Source organism: Nothobranchius furzeri, chromosome 11 (genome assembly GCF_043380555.1).
Source record: "Nothobranchius furzeri strain GRZ-AD chromosome 11, NfurGRZ-RIMD1, whole genome shotgun sequence".
Taxonomy (NCBI): domain Eukaryota; kingdom Metazoa; phylum Chordata; class Actinopteri; order Cyprinodontiformes; family Nothobranchiidae; genus Nothobranchius; species Nothobranchius furzeri.
Genome location: NC_091751.1, coordinates 65,135,722 through 65,151,204, shown reverse-complemented (window position 1 = coordinate 65,151,204; position 15,483 = coordinate 65,135,722). Strand labels below are relative to the sequence as shown.

At 42.6% G+C, this 15,483-nt stretch overlaps 1 protein-coding gene across 13 annotated transcripts in view; it reads left to right on the top strand.

Annotated features, from left to right (window-relative positions):
• The window catches only part of tnk2b (tyrosine kinase, non-receptor, 2b), a 101,361-nt gene that overhangs the window by 80,767 nt on the left and 5,111 nt on the right, over positions 1-15,483 (top strand). For 5 of the 13 annotated variants that reach the window (XM_054748150.2, XM_015957528.3, XM_054748230.2 and 2 more), the window contains 5 exons: positions 129-173; positions 403-815; positions 892-2,079; positions 6,248-6,343; positions 14,078-14,180. In XM_054748150.2, the coding sequence (XP_054604125.1) occupies positions 129-173; positions 403-815; positions 892-2,079; positions 6,248-6,343; positions 14,078-14,180 (1,845 nt within the window). Of the gene's footprint in view, positions 1-128; positions 174-402; positions 816-891; positions 2,080-6,247; positions 6,344-14,077; positions 14,209-15,483 lie in introns of all 13 variants that reach the window. The other 8 variants (XM_015957527.2, XM_054748776.2, XM_015957530.2 and 5 more) reach the window with 7 other exon arrangements.

The window sequence follows — 15,483 nt, the reverse complement described above, 5'->3', positions numbered from 1 at the left end:
GGTAAACAACCACCTAGCACTTTGATTTGACTGTTTACCGGTTTATTTTCTACTCTGACGTCGCTGCTACTGTCTACCCCCTGCGCTTCCTCTCTGCGTGGCGGTGGTTTCTGTTTTCAATTTTGCAGAGGAGCCTCCCCCCCGCCCTCCTCAGCCTTCGGTGCTAATCAATAGTAAGTCTGGTGTCTCTGAGCAGCTTCTTACCTTCTGTTCCTGCCCTCTGTTTCCTCTTAGATCCTGTTCTCAGTGGTACATTGCACATTTATCCTCATCGCTCCTTTGCAGTGTTTGTGGTGATCCTGCTGTTTTCGCCTCTTCTTTCTAAATCGTTGTTTCCCATCGCCCTGTCTTTGCCGTGCTTCGTGTTACTACTCACATTACGTTTTTTGTGTTCATCTACAGAACCTTGTTATGATGAAGTGAACGAGGAGGAGGATACGGCTTCTGCAGCTCTTGGGAGGAAAACCTGCTCGCTCAGAAGCCTGAAGCTTAAACCGGCAGCGTGGGTCCCTGCTTTCAGACATGGAGGTGGGAGGACTTTGGGCTCAGACCACCACACCAACAGTGACATGTCTCTAATTGACTTTGGAGAGGATTTCCCTCCATCTCCTTCTCCTGTGGTGGAAAACCAAATTCCTCTGTTGGCCAAGCTAGCTTTGGAAACTAAGAACATCCTGGACAAGACCCCACCTCGGAGCCCATCCACAGCACTGCCTCGACCACTTCACCCCACTCCTGTAGTTGATTGGGATGCACGGCCATTACCTCCACCCCCCACCTACAGTGATGTAGCCCAAGATGAAGATGATGTGGAGGTACAAAGCTTTCATATCATGCTATAAATGAGATTATTTATGTTGTTTTCAGTCTCAAATCTTTTTCTTCATACAGGTGAGCTCTGTCTACAGCTCAGAGCAGCAGCTTGAAGATGAAAGGAGTACTGTCCACAGTGATGATGGAGTTCTCTCCTCAGGACACAGGGTGGAGGGTGAGACCCTGATCTTAGGCGGACCAGACCTACCAGTTCTTGAAGACAACCTTTTTCTTCCCAGCAAGCAGAACCAGAGTATGCTCACCTCTTTCTCCCAATCTGCAGAGATCTTTCAGGAACTCCAACAGGAGTGCATGAGAAGGCTCAAGGTCCCAACAGGAAGTGCTTGCCAGTCATCCTCGCCATCCCAGATCTCCACCCTGTCTCCGCAAACTTCTCAGAACTCACCTGATGGACAACAGAGTTTCTCCTCCACCAGTGAGGACAAGCCTCAGATCCCCCCACGGGTCCCCATCCCTCCTCGCCCCATAAAAAGGGGGGACTACACTTCCCCTCGATGGCCAAGGGATCTCTCAATTTCTCCAATGCCAGCTGACACTGAAGAGGGCACCTCATGCCTGTCCACCCCACCCCAGATCCCTCCCAGGGATCCTCTGTCTCAGCCGGGCTCCAGGTCTCCAAGCCCCATCAGTCTGTTGAGCTACAGCCAGCAGAAGCTATCCTCTGTCAGCCCCATCACCCAGCAGGCCTCGTTTACATCCTACCCCTCTGCACACACCTGCCTCTTCACCTCTCCAGGTAAACCTATGCCCACCACACACAGCTTTGCCTCAGATCCTAAATATGCTAAACCCAAAGTGATCCAGGCTCAGTGGAAGAACTCTGCCACCAAAGGCCCCTGTATCCTGCCCATTGTCCATGACGGGCAAAAACTAAGTACCACTCACTATTACCTCCTTCCAGAGAGGCCTCCTTACCTTGACCGCTTCAAAAGCTTCTTCCGGGAGGCGGAGACCTGTCCAGCAGGTGACGTCGAGGACAGACATGTACGAAAGGCCAACATGGCCACCGTGAGACCAATGATGGTCAACACCCAGACAGTCCAGGGCCAGGGGCCCATCCAGCCTGGTGAGCTGAAGGCTAATTGCTTCTCCAGTAATAATAGCAGCGAGCGTGGGTCTCGGTCAGAGATGAAGACATCCGTTAGTCTCCCTCGTGTGTTTTCAGATGGGTTGACGGCACCGGTGGTCACTGCTTCCTGTACCAGGAAAGACAATGGAGGAAGTTCTCTTGACAGAGTCAAAATGGTACGCCTAGATCCAGTTTATCATCCTGTTTCAAAGGCAAACAGTTTCTAATTTGGATTGCTCGCTCAATAAAACATTTTTGTTGCATTTGTGATTTAAAATTAGAACTTTGTTAAAAGTCCAAAATAAAGCAAAGTCCTTCAGTGGGACCGTCCTGGCTCATGTTCTGTTGGAGAGACAGTTCAGATCGTTAAAAGTCTGGTGGAAATGCTACAAACTGTTATTTATCTCAGCAATTATAGAAGATCTAAAGGTTTTTCTGACTGGATGGACAAGCTAAAGGTAAGGCCAAATCAGGCCAGTTCCATAGCCGTTTATGACTGAAACGTCTACTGGCCTTCATGTTACCATCACTTACCACTATAGGGTCATCTACAGTGAAACATGCAGCATCTTGTTGTACCACCTGTGGTCAAACTTGGGTTTGTTCAGCTGGAATAACACGATTCCTGCTGGAAACAACGGAAGTGAAACCGTTTGTAATGTAAAGGTTGAATAGTGTTAGTCAGGGTTTTTCCTGGCTCAAACTGAGGCAGAGGTGGTACCATCCTGACCGTGCGCCAGCACATGCATACTCTGTGCATTCAACTGCCTCACTTTTTAAAGGCAAAATATGTTTTCGTTAAGTGTTCTAATCTAAGCTTCTGTTGATTCATTGAATACTCCATTTAACAACGTTTCAAGTGAAACAAAACTGGTTTGCTGCTAAAAATATGAAATAAAACAACAAAATTATCAGGCGGAAATAATAGACTCTTATTACAAAAGGCTCAATAATATGCATTAGATTGGTGTTTAGTTCCATTTTCCCTTCTGATATTTAGCTAAAATAGTTTTAACTATGGAGTGGCAGACCGGGGTGGTGGTTCCCATCTTTAAGAAGGGTGACTTGAGGGTGTGTTCCAACTATAGGGGGATCACACTCCTCAGCCTCCCTGGAAATGTCTACTCCAAGGTACTGGAGAGGAGGGTCCGATCGATAGTTGAATCTCAGATTGAGGAGGAGCAATGTGGTTTTCGTCCTGGCCGTGGAACTGTGGACCAGCTCTATACCCTTGCAAGGGTGATGGAGGGGGCATGGGAGTTTGCCCAACCAATCCACATGTGTTTGATGGATTTGGAGAAGGCTTATGACCGTGTCCCCAGGGGCACCCTGTGGGGGACGCTCCAGGAGTATGGGGTGGGTGGCTTTCTGTTAAGGGCCATTCAGTCCCTTTACCAGAGGAGCATGAGTTTGGTCCGCATAGCCGGTAGTAAGTCAGACCTGTTCCCGGTGAGGGTTGGACTCCGCCAGGGCTGCCCTTTGTCACCGGTTCTGTTCATTACCTTTATGGACAGAATTTCTAGACGCAGCCGTGGTGTGGAGTGTGTCGAGTTTGGTGGCAGGAGAATCTCGTCTCTACTTTTTGCGGATGATGTGGTCCTCCTAGCTTCATCCAGCTCTGACCTTCAGCTCTTGCTAGGTAGGTTCGCGGCCGAGTGTGAAGCGGCTGGGATGAGGATCAGCACCTCCAAATCTGAGACCATGGTTCTCTACTAGAAAAGGGTGGCTTGCCAACTACGGGTCGGGGGAGAGGTCCTACCTCAAGTGGAGGAGTTTAAGTATCTCGGGGTCTTGTTCACGAGTGAGGGTAGGAGGGATCGGGAGATCGACAGGCGGATTGGTTTGGCGTCTGCAGTGATGCGGACGCTGAGCCGATCTGTGGTGGTGAAGAGGGAGCTGAGCCAGAAAGCCAGGCTCTCAATTTACCGGTCAATCTACGTCCCAATCCTCACCCATGGTCATGAGCTTTGGGTAATGACCGAAAGAACGAGATCGCGGATACAAGCGGCCGAAATGAGTTTCCTCCGTAGGGTGGCCGGGCTCAGCCTTAGAGATAGGGTGAGGAGCTCGGACATTCGGGAGGGACTCGGAGTAGAACCGCTGCTCCTCCGGATCGAAAGGAGCCAGTTGAGGTGGTTTGGGCATCTGGTCAGGATGCCTCCTGGACGCCTCCCTGGGGAGGTGTTTCGGGCATGTCCTGCCGGCAGGAGGCCCCCGGGTCGACCCAGGACACGTTGGAGAGGTTACATCTCCAATCTGGTCCAGGAACGCCTTGGGGTCCTGCCAGGGAAACTGGTGGAGGTGGCCAGGGATAGGACGGTCTGGAGCTCCCTAGTTGGGATGCCGGCACCCCGACCCGGATAAGCGGAGGAAGACGACGACGATTTTTAACTATTTGACCAACATTTCAGTAACATTTTAGGTTTGTATTAATAATACTCATCTTAGTCAAAATAACCCATAAATATATCCAGTACAATATAATGCATTTCATTAACATGCATTTGTATTGGAAATGGTAATAACATTTAATTTCTAATGCTAAAACTGTAATGGTGGCATGTCTATTATGTACGGGTTGGCAATAATCCAGTTTAAATTATGTTCAAAGATAGAAGCGTTTGTGATTTATATACTACAATAGCTTGCCGTACTTCCTGCTCGTGTGTGGAGACACAGACTTGTAGCAGTAATGTTTCGGTGCACTGCTGCTGATACAGCGCCCCTGTAGTGGCGCAACGCTGCAACTGCCGTTAAAATAACATCCATAAAGCTGGGCCAGAGTGAAATCAGGCTGGGGCGGCACAAAAGTAGCTGGAGGCGGCCGCCACGCAAATGTGAATGCAGGAAAAACCCTAGTGTTGGTGTTAGAGGGGACATATTATATAAATATCACTTTTTGCATCTTTTTGTGCTTGTTTCTGGGTCTCGTCTGCCTCTATAAACACTCTCGCCTTGATACAGCTCATTCTGAAAGGTACTGAAACAGTCAGGAATAGAGCTGGTGAGATCTTTTCATGTGAGAGGGACTTTTGTGCAAAGAATTTCTTGTTTTTTATAATTGACCTATTACTTCTACTTGCAATACCTGCTAGCTCTTTAATGAAGTTAGAATTAAACACTATTTCTCCTAATTGAGGGTGTTCTGTTAAGATATTATTATTATTATTATTATTATTTTATTATTATAACTTAAAGATCTGAACCATCTCTCTACTCAAATTAATATTTGTGAAGTTGTAAATTAGTACACATCCTAATTATTTATTATGACTTGTTTTTAAGCCTTTATCACATGTAAAAGCTTAAAAATAAGATCAAGATTAAATTTAAAAGCAAAGTTTGTTTTTTGTTTGATTTTTCACAGAAATGTTACATAAGTCTTGGTTTGGATTTCATTTTGATCTTTTTGTTTACAGATAATATTAAAACAGCACATTTTTATATTGTGCTGCTTTATTTTTACTGGAACTTCTGATGTGATCCAGTATCTGTTAAACCTCGGGTCAGAACCAAGTTAGAACTGATATTTTAACTTTTGGAAACTCCTTTTCACTGTAAAACTTTTAACCGATACCAGTGCAGCTGCCTGAAAGTGTCTTCATTGGAACTTGTCATTTTTGTTCACCTAATATTTTAGTTGTGTGATAATTTCTATTAATATATTTAACTTTTTACCTACCTCACAGTCTTTTCCTGTTGAAAGCAGAGCAGAAAATAAAACCTGTATTCCAATTCATTGCATTTTTTTTGTGGTAGAAGTATCGGTAATCGGTATTGGTGAGTACTCAGATCCAAGTATTGGTATCGTATTGGTCTGGAAAAAAGTGGTATCGTTGCATCGCTACTCATAAGTTATTGCAACTCTTTTTAGTTAAATCTGACATTTGTTCCTGTGGATTGAATTTGAGAGGAGAAAGACAGAAAACTGTTGGTTTTTCTTTGTGCTGGTTGAATAATTCTGCTTCAGACTGAACCAGAACCTTATCGACCGCGTGGAGGAGCAGATCGATGCCTACGGGCGTGTGCACTGCTCAGTTAAACGATGGTGGTGGCGATGCAAGTTATTAATACAGAGACCGTTTTTTTCTCCATTGATTCTAGACTCGTTCATCGATTGATTAGAACAAAAGAGCAAAAGGAGCTCTGGCTGAAACAATTGTTTTTTTTAGAACTGCACTTTGATTTTTGTAGCTTTAAGGTGAAACTCTGACATAAACACTTCTTATGGTGTCCTTCAACTAGGAAGATCTCAGAGGGAGGTGTTCCTGGTGCTTATATATTTTTCAAACCCAAGTCAGGAAACGGGAGGAACCAGAAACTCATGGTGCTGTGTGGCTTTAGGTGCAGGAGGCGGTTCATGGCGTGACTATAGAAGAGTGTCAAGCTGCCCTCCAGAACCACAACTGGAATGTCAAGAAAGCTGTGAATCATCTGAAGGTGAGAGCTCATATAAAAAATCACACTTCTGCTGCTTACTGTGATTATTCACGAATCTCTATGAATGTCCTGAACCCAACCAGAGTCAGTCCGATTCTATATTTGCTTTTCATTTCTTCCACATCCGAGAGCTGCAGACTAAACACAATATAAACCCATTCAATTTAATAAAATCATATGAGGCTCTGTGGAGGATCACAGTTCAAGGAAACCGCTCCTGTGCTTGTCAAGTAGTGGGACGTACCTCCTTGAGGGGCAGAAGGATCCATTATTATCAGCGTCTTTTTTCATTCAGGAGATTCTGTGGATTTCAAGGGTCGTGCCCAGTGATGGGAATAACGCCGTTTAAAATAACGACGTTACTAACGGCGTTCTTTTTTTTGGGGGGGGGGGGGTGTAACGGAATAATCTAATTAATTACTTTTCCCACTGTTGCAAGGCCGTTACTGGGGACGGAAAGTTGTGCGTTACTATGTGCTTGTCGAGCGTTGAGCAACAGTGTGAGGCTTTCTGACCGCCACACTTCAGCTGCAGCCAGGGAGAGAGAGGTGTCGGTAACGCGCTTACAAACACGATGATGATTGGCCGGGTGGGCGGAGACCCTCAGTGTTCTCACTGTCTCAGTCACTGCCTGCTGTAGACCCAACAGCAGTGATGGGAATAACCAGGGGCGGATTTAGGACTGAAGAAGATCTGGGGCTTAACACACACACACGTGACTAATTAACATAATATATATTCGTCTTGTACCACATAATTTTTAATCTGAAGCTACATATTAAGCATTTTCAGGGCAGAGTATTGTTCCTGTTAGTGTTTAGTGTGAGATGATAGTAAATATTCCCGTTCTTTCTCCAACAACTTTACCTGATAGTAAGCTAACTTTAGGCAAACTAGCAGCACAACAAATATTTTCAAATAAGACTCACAAACCTGAGTCAACACCAGTCTCATCAAAGCTGGGGTTCTGTCGCCGTACTTTTGGTCTAAAACATGTCCTTATGTCCATCTTTACATTTGCGTTTCAGGCAGAGAGTGTAGAAGAAGCCGGCTGCTGAAGGGCTTCTTCTTCAGTGGTGGAGGCTCAGGCAGGCTGTATACAAACTGCCAGCTGCTCCCTCTCTGTTGGACTTTGGTACTGCATGTTACTTCCGCGATTTAGATCCGGGGCTTTTCATAAAACATTCGGGGCTTGAGCCCAAGTAGCCGGGCCTAACGCCGCCCCTGGGAATAACCGCATTAATAAAAATTTTTTTTTCAGTAACGAGCAATCTGATTAATTACTGTCTTCTTTTATCAAACTGTCGTTTATGTTACTGATAAGAAAATGCGTGCGTTAAGCTGTGCGGTGTGTTGAAGCTGTCATCAGCTGATCAGGAGCTAAAGAGGCAGATGTTTTCATCCAAGAGCATCACGGCCGTTGTCGGTGCAGGATCGGCTCGGGGTCCTTCGACTGCCGATGACGTCAAAGTAGTTGATTGGCTGAACATGAAGCTTACAGAAGTGACGTTATCACGTTATGATTTTGATTGGTCAGAACAAATTTGCGGTGGTAGTCTTAGCGGTTGTAGTCCTGTAGTCCAAAAATCAACACTTTTTGGAGAAAATATGTTTGAATTTCTAAAGGAAATGTAAAATATCAGCAAATGATTAACGGTGGCCCTCAAAAGCTCTTGATGTTGATGAAATGGGGCAAAATAAAATATAAGAACTTTATTGAAATACACCAAGCAATATTTTGATTCAAAGAATGTATTTAGATAACAACTAAGGAAATATACAGACAAACTCCACATTAATACAAACAGATTTGGCTTCACATATAAGAACTGTTCTATTTTTTTGTCAGTCCGATGTTGGTTTTATGCAGTTTCACATTCTTTACAGAACAAAGATAATATGGTGTTTTATTAACAAATTACACCTGTGGGTGCAGCATAAAAGGCTGTTTTGTGCAACTCCAAAGAGAGAGTGATCAGAGAGGTCTACTTGATAGCCTGTGCCTGTGTGGCAGTTGTTGAGGCCCTTTGGAGGTTGATCTTAAAGTGAAAAAGACTCTTATCTCCTACAACTTGTCTAAACCTCCTCCTAATGTTGCGATCCCACGAGCCGGGTCGTAACAGTACGAACGGTCAGAGCTGTTCTTTTTTTAACGACATTTCTACGCACAAGTACAAGCTGGCAAAAACCACACAATAAATGCAGGCTGATGATGACGTTGTGGGGCAATACAGTTCAAGTGCACTATTAATTAAGTCTTTATGGATGTGTGAATCTAACAGTATGGTAAAAAATACAGTTGGATGCAAATGTTTGGACAGCCTTGTTAATTTTCATGATTTTCCTGTATAAATCTTTGTTTGTTAATTAAAATAAAAATGTTTTCAGTTATATAAATCCTATAAGAGACACATATAGTAATGTTTGACAAGTGAAACAAAGTTTATATGAAGTATACATATAGTTACGATCGATCGATCAAATTTAAACCCCATCTAGAGGAGGCTCATGTCCTATAATGCACAATGTTACCAGTAATTGTTTCTTTTCTAGAGAAAAAAATCTATCAGGTTAAGCTGAATTTAAGATGTATTTGCATCCACTGTTCAGGATTACACTCTCGCTATTTGGGCCTCACTGCTCTCTGTATCTGTTTCCTGACTGACTGGCTGGCAGGGTTTGGCTCGTCTCACTATAAAGGATAAAGAGAACTTCGGTCAGCAGCAGCTGTGAAAAGGCTCGCGGAAACATGAACGAACGTCCTCAAATAATTAAATCATCCATCTATGATCAATCTATCTATCTATCTATCTATATATCTATATATCTATCTATCTATCTATCTATCTATCTATCTATCTATCTATCTATCTATCTATCTATCTATCTATCTGTCTATCTGTCTATCTGTCTATCTGTCTATCTATCTATCTATCTATCTATCTATCTATCTATCTATCTATCTATCTATCTATCTATCTATCATCTATCTATCTATCATCTATCTATCTATCATCTATCTATCTATCTATCTATCTATCTATCTATCTATCTATCTATCTATCTATCTATCTATCTATCTATCTGTCTATCTGTCTATCTGTCTATCTGTCTATCTATCTATCTATCTGTCTGTCTGTCTGTCTGTCTATCTATCTATCTATCTATCTATCTATCTATCTATCTATCTGTCTATCTATCTATCTATCTATCTATCTATCTATCTATCTATCTATCTATCTATCTATCTATCTATCTATCTATCTATCTGTCTGTCTATCTATCTATCTATCTATCTATCTATCTATCTGTCTGTCTGTCTATCTATCTATCTATCTATCTATCTATCTATCTATCTATCTATCTATCTATCTATCTATCTATCTATCTGTCTGTCTATCTATCTATCTATCTATCTATCTATCTATCTATCTGTCTGTCTATCTATCTATCTATCTATCTATCTATCTATCTATCTATCTATCTATCTATCTATCTATCTATCTATCTATCTATCATCTATCTATCTATCTATCTATCTATCTATCTATCTATCTATCTATCTATCTATCTATCTATCTATCATCTATCTATCTATCTATCTATCTATCTATCTATCTATCTATCTATCTATCTATCTATCTATCTATCTATCTATCTATCTATCTATCTATCTATCTATCTATCTATCTATCTATCTATCATCTATCTATCTATCTATCTATCTATCATCTATCATCTATCATCTATCATCTATCTATCATCTATCTATCATCTATCTATCATCTATCTATCTATCATCTATCTATCTATCTATCTATCTATCTATCTATCTATCTATCTATCATCTATCTATCATCTATCTATCATCTATCTATCATCTATCTATCTATCTATCTATCTATCTATCTATCTATCTATCTATCTATCTATCTATCTATCTATCTATCTATCTATCTATCTATCTATCTATCTATCTATCTATCTATCTATCTATTATCTATCTATCTATCTGTCTGTCTGTCTGTCTGTCTGTCTGTCTGTCTGTCACTAACTGGCTGACAGATCTATATAATTATAGGCTACGTGTACTGTAGCTTACAATTAAATGTGTTATTTATGAAAGATTAAATGCTTTGTGGAGTGAAATAACAGGATTTTCGGAGCCAAACCCATCCTATTTCACAGACACATCTCTGGCATTTATAACAAATCAAACCGTTTGAGAATCGGTTGAAAATTGAGCAAGTTAGACTTATTTAAATAGTACATGCTCTAGTGTTTATATACATGTCTGTGGTTGCGGACACAGTAACACAGGGGGAATCCCCGGATGTAAAAACAGTTGACACAACAGATCCTGGATCAGTCAAAACCGCTAAAAACAGCAGCTTTGGCGGTCACATGATCGTGCTGTTTGAAATCGCAATTTCGGTCTAAAAAGATAGATCGTTCGGCCATAACACAAACTGTTCATGTTGTCACATTATCTGTACCTGTTGCAGTGCTGCCCCTGGCCAAAGTGGGGCCCTAAGCAGAATTTTATCAAGGGACCACCTCTTGGTCCGGATGAAAGTCATTTTCTTATCCTAGAGTTTCACCATCTATTTTCTATCAGAAGCTAATGCAGAAGGTAGGTATAGGAGATTATTTTCATGGTCAGCTTGAATGAAAAACTCAGAGGGATTGATGATAATCAGAAAAAAATCACAAAAAAGGGTTTTCAGTGTTTCACGCCTTTAAAGAAGCCCCCAAATTGATTAACTGTTAATTTAGTTCAAAAGAGGTTGTTTAAATATAACATATTTCCTTTTCCTTCATCTTCAGCGCAAAATTTTGAAGAGTTTAACAAAATTTTAATCATTATGTTTTATGATTGTTCAGCTCTTTTGGTTTCTGTTTTACCTGATTTTGCATTCAGAGTTTGATTGATCAGGATTTTTCCTAGACTCTATTTCCATCTTTCCTCATGCTTTAAAATGAGAAAAGGTCCAGACGTGTTCAGGGGGATGATTACTTCAAATCAGGCAAGTGTGTGTGTGTGTTTAAAGGGACTTTACAGAGTTTTGAATTTTTATGCTCACACTTGCCCCCTCAGGCCAAAGCGTAACGGCAGCTTCAATAGTAGGCTCGTGCACGAGGCGCGCATGCTGTACGTGCACACTCCTTAACGAAAATAACAGCTGAGACAGTCCCTTGTGTGTGTGTGTGTGTGTGTGGGGGGGGGGGGGGGGGGGGGGGGGGGGGCCCGGAGGACAGAGGACAGGAGAACGCGCAGCTAATTAATTAAATAATTTGGTTCTGTACCTTTCTCTTCAGCACAGCCAACAAAGGTTTATGATGGGTCAGTCCTCCTGCATGCTCAGATCATTCCCTTCCCTTGCTTGAAAAATTGTTCCAAAATGAAAGTTGAACCCACATCTTTTTTATCTGCGAATTCAATGCCGTTCGGCGAGTCTCAAATAAAAATTTGGGCATCTTACTGTAAAAAAAAACCATACCATTAATGTAAAAAAGAAACTCTAAATAAACTATGTTTACATCCAGAATCGAACCCAGGTCTTCAGCATGAGAGTCCAACGTCTTACTAGGTGAGCTAAAGCGCCAGTGATTTCTATTGTATCTGTAACGTTTATATCCTTGATGACAGCTGAAACAACGTTCAAAGAACGGTTCGGAGTGAAAATGGCTATTTTGTTGCTAATTTGCAGGAAATATCTAGAAGAAAGTTCTACAGAAAGTAGCTAAGGGTCCTCAGAAATGTAGCTAGCTTTGTCACTAGGCGTTAGGAACAGCGACAAAGTGGCACTGCCTCTCTCTCTGATGCTAAAGCTACAAATATCAAATGCTACGGGCTGTGCCTGAGCGTGAACGCGCATGAAGCAGCCTGCTCGACCCAAGCAGCTCTCTTTTTCTGTGATTTTACAGAAAAACAGGCAATCACAATAAAAATGCCATGGCTCATTCTACAGGACCAGGGCATTGCAGGAGAATGTATGAAGAAGACATTTATTATTCCTATACATGTTTTGGCTGTCAAACTTCCATAATGCTCCTTTAAGCATACACTAAAACAACAATAATGATGACTGCATTCACCCAGGTTATTGAGTGACTTGCAGCTGTACTCTTACACTAAAATCTGATTGGATGACCTGTTGCAGCTGTTTGCTGTGCAGGTGGAGGGAAATCAAACAACAAGCATTTAAATTCAGAAACAAAACAAATTTTAGAAAAGTCAAATCAGTTTGAAAGTGTTTTTTTTTCCTTCAGAACACATTTTAATTCCTTGATGTGCATTAAAATCAGTTTGATTAGCCTGAGAGTTGGCATACCAGCTCAGTAAACCCCATGAATGCTGCATTAATACTAATATTATAAATCATGCCTGTGTTCACGTGAGAGATACCTAATGAAACATGAAACCCTCTCCACTTAGCATTCTGTTGTGCTGCTACCATGACAACAATCCACCTTCACGGGGATGTTTTATACATCCATTTATACAGTTACAGATATTTTCTGTGTGAATGACTCTTACATGCGACTGTAGCGGGGTCTGCCTTCTTTTTCAGACTCTTACTTATAATCTGTTGAGCAGAAATAGCTCTGACTACAGCCGTACAGCTCTGGGTTAACTCTCAGGACAGCATTTAGTCCTTCCTGTTGGATCATTTCTAGTGGAGTTCATTCTGACATTTTTCACACTTAAGTTCTTTCTTTCCTGCTAATCATGCCAAATACATCTAGAAACGTCCAACAAATACAATAAACTGGGTAAAACAAACAAGTTTCCACGTACTCCTTGAAGAGCTGCAGGAGTTTTAATGTCTATTCTACTGCAGGACACGGCTTCAAAGCGACCGTTAAAAACCGGATAAATGCGGTTTGTAGTCTTATCAAATGGAGCTTTGTTGGTCCTAAAGGACAGATTGTGGCATCAGTGCCACAGTGAGCTAGCTGTAAATGATCAGAAACACACAGACACTAGTGATGGGAATTCCGGCTCTTTTTAGAGAGCCGGTTCTTTTGGCTCAGCTCACCAAAAAGAGCCGGCTCTTTCAGCTCCCAAGTGGCTCCTCAGATTTTTTGTTGCGTAGAGTACATTTATAACCAAAATAATGCTAAACTATAAGTAAAATGATTTACTAATGTAAAAAAAGCAATATATCAAATATTTATCATTTCTATGGATTTAATAACTGAACACTTTAAGCTGACGCTCATTTTCTCACCGTCTTCGTCACGCTCTCCTCCCTCTCGCATTTTTCCTCCTCCTCATTCCCTCTCGTCTCCCTCCACCCGCATGTGCTCTGCTGTGTGTCTGAGTCTGATCCTCCCTCTTCCCCGCCCCTACTGCTCTGTGTGTGGACAGTCTGGACACGCAGTTACACATGTTGACCAATCGCCTGTAGCTTTCACCAAGGCGTGGGGGGGGGGACGGCTCCCAATGACGAGCCGGCTCCTGTCGTTCACTTCAAAGAGCCGGCTCTTAGAGCCGCTTCGTTCGCGACCGACACATCACTAACAGACACAGTTTACCTGACTGGGCTTGCTGTGAGGGGATGGGAGATGTGCTCACACAAAACACAGGAGAACTCTTCACTGTCTCTTAATAATAGCAGCAAACGATATGAGATGGCGACTGAAATACATCTACTCTCACTGTTGCTTCAGAAAGGTGAGCTGAGGTGTTTAGTTTGAAGGTTTGGTCTGTTTTCTGCCTCTCTGCAGGTGGAGTGGTTGTCCTCTTTGGGTCTGGGAAGCAGGGCGGACTGTTTAAAGCTGCTGGAGGCGTGCCACTGGAATCTGGAAATGGCCAGCTCTCAGATGTTAGGTGATTATGGATCCACTCTAAAGTAAAGGTACAGAGTCAAATGTCAACAATGATTGTTGTCTCAAAAAGGACAGTTATTCATTTTCACCGGTGTCGCTCGCCGCTGCGAAGTAGGTGATAATGTTTTTGCCTGTGTGTTATGTGTGCGTTCATTTGTCTCGAGTGTTAATAAAACATCTCACAAACCACTGGAAAGATTTGAATGGATCTCTGTGATTGGATCCTTGATCAGACCCATGCGACGGGATGCTTGACCTGTTGAGGGGAGGATGCTTCCATGTTCAGAGAGATGAATGAATGATCGTTGACGGATGTGTGACCGGAGTCCTGGATTAGGTGAAGCATGGCGCTAGACCGCTATAGCCTTACAGTATCCACCCCCCACCCCCAGGACATGCTCCTGATGGTCCTGTGTTGTTGAGGGAGGGATCCAGAATGGAGGCAGGGTCCCAGGAGAGCTCCCCTGGTCCGTAACTGTCCAAATCACCAAATACAGCTCGCCGTGACCCCTCCAGCGAGTGTCCAGGATGTGCGAGATGATGAAAGCTAGCTTTAGCTGTGAGCCAATAAACACTAGATTGATTCTGAGGGAGGAATGTGGGTGAAGGCAGTGATTTATTTGATAGTTTCGAGTGAGTACCTTGGATGGCCCAATGAAGTGCTGGTTTAGTTCTTAGTATTGGTGCAGAGGGGGTTCCTACAGGGGGTGTTTCATTCGGCTCTGAAGACAGGTGAGGCTAGCCATCCCCAGATGTGCTGATAGAACCACCTAGCCTTGCCTGCCAGACTCGTCCTCTGTTTAATTCTGCACAAAGAGTCTGGGAACTCACGGGCAGAGAGGCACTTGAGGGGCGGGACTAGCCAGCTCAAAAATAACCAATCAGAAAAAAGACGGAAATGCAGGCTGTACCGCACAACGCTGTAGTTTTTTAGCTGTACAGTGATCCCTCGCTACTTCGCGGTTCGTTTATCGCGGATTCATGACTTCGCAGATTTTTTCTTTGGAGCCTTATTCAAGGGAAATTCGCCGATTCGTGGAAATTTTTCACCGATTCCCGGTATTTTTCTATGCGAAATATCAAGAAATTCCTGTTTTTTTATCAATTTCATCATAAAATGCACTTTTTGTAATAAGACTATAAAAAAACAAGTAAAAATACAGTGCTATGTAAAGGGAGGGTTTTAAAAGTCTGAATACTGAATACCTGTTAAATAAATACTGTATGGTGTCCCTACTTCGCAGATTTTCACCTATCGTGGCCAGGTCTGGAACGCATCTACCGCGATAAACGAGGGATCGCCT